Source organism: Arachis ipaensis, chromosome B06 (genome assembly GCF_000816755.2).
Source record: "Arachis ipaensis cultivar K30076 chromosome B06, Araip1.1, whole genome shotgun sequence".
In the NCBI taxonomy this organism is placed as follows: domain Eukaryota; kingdom Viridiplantae; phylum Streptophyta; class Magnoliopsida; order Fabales; family Fabaceae; genus Arachis; species Arachis ipaensis.
This window is the reverse complement of record NC_029790.2, coordinates 10055168-10061377: the sequence shown is the minus strand read 5'-3', so window position 1 is coordinate 10061377 and position 6210 is coordinate 10055168. Positions and strand designations below refer to the sequence as shown.

General features: G+C 32.6%; 1 protein-coding gene across 2 annotated transcripts; it reads right to left on the bottom strand.

Moving 5' to 3' along the window:
• Positions 435 to 4255, bottom strand: LOC107646028 (pto-interacting protein 1). Of its 2 annotated transcripts, none has more exons than XM_016350212.2 (8): positions 4028 to 4255; positions 3210 to 3302; positions 2724 to 2974; positions 2517 to 2643; positions 2052 to 2325; positions 1601 to 1733; positions 1442 to 1528; positions 435 to 1016 (listed from the first exon to the last, which is right to left on the bottom strand). In XM_016350212.2, the coding sequence occupies exons 2-8, from the start codon at positions 3292 to 3294 to the stop codon at positions 888 to 890; spliced, it is 1086 nt and encodes a 361-aa protein (XP_016205698.1). In that variant the 5' UTR covers positions 3295 to 3302; positions 4028 to 4255; the 3' UTR covers positions 435 to 887. The 2 variants fall into 2 exon arrangements, with proteins under 2 accessions (XP_016205698.1, XP_016205697.1); XM_016350211.2 differs by having other exon boundaries at positions 3210 to 3305; positions 4028 to 4230.

The following is a 6210-nucleotide window of genomic DNA, read 5'->3' as shown; positions in this document are numbered from 1 at the left end:
TGCTGACCAACGTGAGAATTGACGACTTCATTATTAGTGGAATATGTAGTTCCTTCTACAAATCCTTGAGATTCGGGGATTTCCATCTAAACTTTTGCTTAGTTTTAAAAAATCAAAATAAAAAATACAAAAAAATAAGTCATTGTTCTTAATATAAAAATGGCAATGCCATGGGAATGGAAATTGAAATAATCGCTGTTGAAAGCACCGTCAAGTTCAGAGGAAAACAAGTGAATAACACAACACGACGAACTGAGGCGATAGTTCTTATGAGAGCACACTTAAATGTGGAGATCGGAGGACCTAGATGCCTATACCCGGGTTCATGTAAAATTCTTTGCATCACGGATCTCAAAAATATCCACCCAGTTTTTTCTGCTCGAGGGAGAAGCTCACAATATCATTCAAGCACAACAATGGAACTCACAAAAGGCTGGCTGGCTCTTGATGAAGAGCGAAATTCACATACAGATGCTTTAACAAAAAGTTGAAGAATTAATTTACAAGAATAGGATTTGCCCATTCTCACTCTCTTTTCCGAAGAATAAATACGGCAATGACATGCTATGCCTATTTACTCTGCGCACTCTCATTTCTGTTTTGCAGTTCCCCAAGAGTTTCAGGTAAGAAGGCAATAACCCGCAAAAGGGGACACTTAAAAAAGGTATGTAAACAAGCAACAAAAAAATTAATAAATAAATAAAAGAAGCAAGTATACCTCAAAAAACCCTCATGGATTATGAACAAAATGAATGCAGTGTAAACAATGGGAACCATGTTTGTTGTTTGAGAAATTTACCACCAGCTTCTGAACCAGTCTTTTTCTTATATTTTGCAAGCAAATGTGCACATACTCACAGATAGAGGTACAAAGAGATATAGACAGTTTAGTTTGGTGTTTCACCAGCAGGGCCAGGTCGTGCATTCAACAAAGGTTGCAGAGCTTTGACTACAATGCTCATGTTTGGTCTGAAATCAGCTTCGTATTGCACACACAGTGCAGCAACAGCAGCCAACTGTAATAAAACCAAGCATCATGGTGTTATACATTAACGTTGGTATACTCATGTAAACGGACAATGACCAATGGCAGTGTCATGAGGTTCCTACAAAGGTTTCCTCATTCTCCATACACGTAATTGCTATTAGCTTCTGAAACGAGAACACTATAGAGATGAAGCCATTGCATTCCTATTGATGCAATAAAGTTTAAGATTCAACTAGTAGCTTCATGCATACAAACTTCTAACTACAGAGGAGAAAAGAAATCCACAGGTATGTTTTGTAAGCTACTTTTGATTAGTTTTCTAATATGTAGGTATATATTTCAAATGAGTGTGTATTGCAATAACATGGTACCAGAAACAGTACACGACACCTCAGCAAGGAATATTGCATAATATGAAAAACAAGGAAACCTATAGTAAAACACATTGAGCACCTTAGCAACAGCTTTGGGGGGGTATTCTCCTCCTAGTCTTGCATCTACACACTGCCTGACTTTATCCTCACTGAGTTTTGGAGTAGCCTGAAATACATCAATTACTGGGATCAGCTAGCTGGCCTATACATTCTAAGTTTTGGGCAAGGGGAGACTTACCCAAGTAACTAGGCTCTGCTGCCCACGTGGTAATGTATGATCAACAGGTTTTCTTCCTGTCAAAAGCTCCAGAAGGACAACACCAAAACTGTATACATCACTCTTAGCATTCAATTGCCCAGTCATTGCATATCTGCAATTGTAATTTATAAGTGGACTGATCATTGTATAAAGCAGGCAAAGTAAATTTATTCCAGGACACAATACACAAAACGAACATTTCATTTCTCTACACTGATTATTAGATTCTTAGCTGAACTTGAACCACACAAGAAGTCATAGGAATTGGTACTCTTTTCTAACTATGGCAGAAGGGAAATTTTCTATTATTTTTCGGATAATTATTCAGCAATTACGCTCAAAATCAGCAACCCAGAATATTGCTTGGGCTAACATAAAGCATGAGACTCAATCCATATCTAGTGAAACTGAATTGATATGCAGATCTTACTCTGGTGCATGATAACCGAAGGTTCCAAGGACACGGGTGGAATGAAGACGTGCTGCCATGTCAGGGGCCTGATTTGACAAATCAAAATCTGCAATTTTTGCGACATCATCATCAAATATTAGAACATTGCTTGACTTGATATCCCGGTGGATAATGTGGGGATCAGCCTTCTCATGCAAGTACTCAAGCCCTTTTGCAGCCCCTACAGCAATTTTAACTCTCTGTGCCCAGGTCAAAACAGGACCAGGTTTTGCTCCTTTAACACCTTTTCTGCCTGCATGTAAATGACAATGATTAACACAACAATATATTACAAAAGGAGAGTAAAACCAATCATCTCGCAAGTAGTCATTGCCTGTCATGGCAATGAAAAGAAAACTAACGTTAAAATCCATAATATAGTCATTTCATTCATGCATGTTTACCATTTTCTAATTCAGCCAATAGAAAAGGAAAACCATATACCGTGTAGAATATCATGCAGAGACCCATTAGATGCATACTCATAAGCAAGAACACGGGAGTTTCCATCAACACAATAACCAAGCAATTGAACAAAATTGTCATGCTTCAACCGTGAAACCATCGAAACCTGAAAGCATAAAACCCGAACAATTTATGAGATTTGAACAACTTCAATATGCTCATAGTAAGCCTAGGTTGCGCACATACCTGGGCTAAAAATTCATCATCAGGCTGTTTACTGGCATCTAACTTCTTTATTGCGGCAGTCTGCCCACTTTTAAGAACACCATGATATACTCTTCCATAGGAACCCTCTCCAATCAGAGCATTTTCCCCAAAGTTATCTGTAATTTCTTTTAGTTCATCCACTGGTATAGCAGGAACTTCAATGGGCTGAACTTTAACAGTTTGAGCACCCTGCTTTGCAGTTTCTGAAGCATGATGATTTCCATCATTTCCTGCACAACACAGTTTATACATTAATTGCATCAAATGCACTTGCATGTACTTTAAAATCAAACAAATTAACGCAAAAATTTATCATAATATGGAACTTAATTGACTTAACCCCATATTACATGTTTGATCTGATTGAAACATAGCAATGTCACTCAACGATGCATGATTAATTGAGAGTATTTTTGTGAGCTGGGACCACCGTGTAATTATTCCCAGTGAAATCCTCTAGCTTACCTGCTGAATTTTTCACAGCAAACGGCGCTCCACTATCAGTAGTATTGTGCAAGTCATCGCCTTCACAACAGCTGAAACAACTCATGATTCCTCCTGCTGACAACAATCCATATATCCATCAGTTGTACTGGTAAATAGTTCATTTTAATCTTGAATATATAGTAGAGATAACATATAAAAAGCAATAAAATAAATAAATAAATCAATTCAGAGGTTCATCGCTAGAGGGAGATAGATCATGGCAACAGCTGCAACTTCCAACAAGTCAAAGCAACAAAGAATGAAATGAATTTGTATGTCTCGTATGTCCTAATTCCATTGAATAAATGTTAGACTTCGCAATAGCTTGATTTTTGAACCATTAATGGAAAACCTACTCCATTAATCTAATATGATAAAAGACCAAGATGCTATCAGATTATGCAATAACCGTACTCTTATAAATGCTAGGAACCATAAAATTAAATATTAGTTCTAGCAAAACTATTTGCATCTTATCCGTGATCCGTAATTAACAGAGTAATTCAAGTGATTCATGAAAATTTGACACCATAATTCACTGTTGCGGACAAAAAAAAAACCTCAGTTAAGGAATCAATCGGAACCAAATTAGTTTCCGCCAATGAGAGCAAAAACAGTTCCAGATCGATCTAAAACGAAACCAATTATCACAGGTCGGAATCAATTCCAGTGACAAAAATGCTCATCCATATATATATATCATGACAAAAGCGAAGAGATTACCACACAAAAAAGATAAATAAATAAAGAAGACAGGCAAAGTGACATTGAAGAGTGCGTGATAGATCGGTGAGAACCTGGAATCGAAATAGGGAAGCTGTGCAGCTGAGAAGGAAGAGGATGCAGTTGAAGATCTCGCCGGATATGCGCAGGATAAGGAAGATGGTGCGTAGGATAAAGCGGTGCAGGTGCCTTGACTTGCTTTGAACTGGAATGCTTATTGATTTTGGAATTTTGGTAGTAATTGGTAATGCGCTGTTATTCATGCGGATTCAATTTAGTTCAACTACTAATCTTGATTATGTTGAGAATCAAACAACATATATTAAAGATTATAAAAAATAAATAAACAAATAGTTAAGAATATATTTATCTCCTTATAAAAAGATTTGATTTTTCTTCTTAAATGTTATAAAAAAATTTAGTCCTTCTTAATAATTTTGATATTAAAAGTTCTTTTTAATAATTAAATCTTCCTAACGGTCCTTTAAAATAATTTTTCCTTTTTTTTTTACATATAACTAGTTTTGTGTACATGTAATATTACTGAAATGTAATATACATCATTTCATAATTTATAAAAGTATCTTTACTAGTTTTAAGTTAAATTTTAGAAAGAAAGATAAAGAGATATTTGATCTTTTAGTTCGTAGACATTTAAGTTTTTAAAGATTTAAAAATATATTTAAGTTCTTAAATTTTTTAAAACTTGAACACATCAATTTTTCTGTTCACTTGACCCTGTCAAATCTAATAAAAAAATCAAAAGTGACTCTCTTTGTATTAATCTGGGCAATACGAATACATATGTAAGAGAGTTTTTAAAATGAAATAAATTAAACCCAAAATCGATATATCCAGATTTTAAAGAAATTAAAGACTTAAATGTATTTTCAAATTTTCAAAAATTTAAATATTTATAAACTAAAAAGTCAAACATCAATTTATCCTTTTATCTAAAATTTATTTTAAAATCCTAAAAAAATGATATATTAACATTTTGAAACTATATATCATAAATAATAATTTAAAATTAAAAATAAAATTTATTATTTTAATGTTTAATTTTAATTTAATTAAACTTTATATTATTTTTAATTATTCCATCAAGATAGTTATAAATAATAAAATTTTATTGATTTTTAGTATTTTTTCTCTAAAATGAGATTAATTTTATTTAATTTATGAATTTTAAATAAATATTAATTTTAAATTAAATCACTTCTAATTGCCACCTCCACTTTTTGTTTTTAAGGATTAAACTCTCCACTCAGCATCATTTAATTTTATTGGCTAAGGCCCACCACATGTCAACCCTGACTTTACTTGAAATGACATCTACAATTTACTTATTCAAACTTTCATTAACTTTACGCATTTCTTTTTTTCAAATTCAATGGATCTATGAATCTATCTTAAGTAGTAGGAGTATAAAATCGTGCTTTGAATAATAATCGTGCTTTGAATAATAATCAGGTTATTATAGCCATAGTTTATTCTGTTAACTAATGTGGACTTGCTGGCGTAGTTTACCACTTTACCTGTTTGCAATTGCATGCGTAAAATCTGTGCATCTTCTGTCAATTGTTATTATTTACCAATTACCAACTTCAGGTTTTACGGTTCTATTTATTTATTTATCTTTTACTTTGTTGTAGGATGATTTCAAATTAATTTTATTCATTTATTTAATTCATGTACTAACTCTTTTCATTATTGTTCACGGTCCACACAAAGCTGTTGAAACTTGAAGTATCATCTCTACCTGCCAAAATTATTTTAAAAGTCAATGGCCGTGGAATATAGCTCACGATGCCTTGACAAGTTTCTATTTGCAGAATAACTGCAAATTCGGTTCATAACTCGAGTCAAAACGTTAAATGATACGACATAATTAAGAGCAATATTTGGAAGATAATAATACAAAATTATTTTATTTAATTTTAATTTTATAACTTTATATATAATATTTCGATAAACTTTAAGATTTCTATGTCTCCAATTTGGAAAAAATATGTACTATGATTAAATCTGGTGACGAATCCAAAAAATTTTGATAGTAGAGACAAAATATATATAACATAATAATAATAATTTGGGTTTAGCTAACATGTGTCTTAAAGGCACATGACAAACTTATCATTAGTGGAAGGTTTTAAATTTTTTCGTTTAATAACTGCAAAATAAATACATTGAAAACTTAAATTTTTTAAATTTTTAATAAAAATATTCTCAATTTGTAATATTATTATGTGTCATT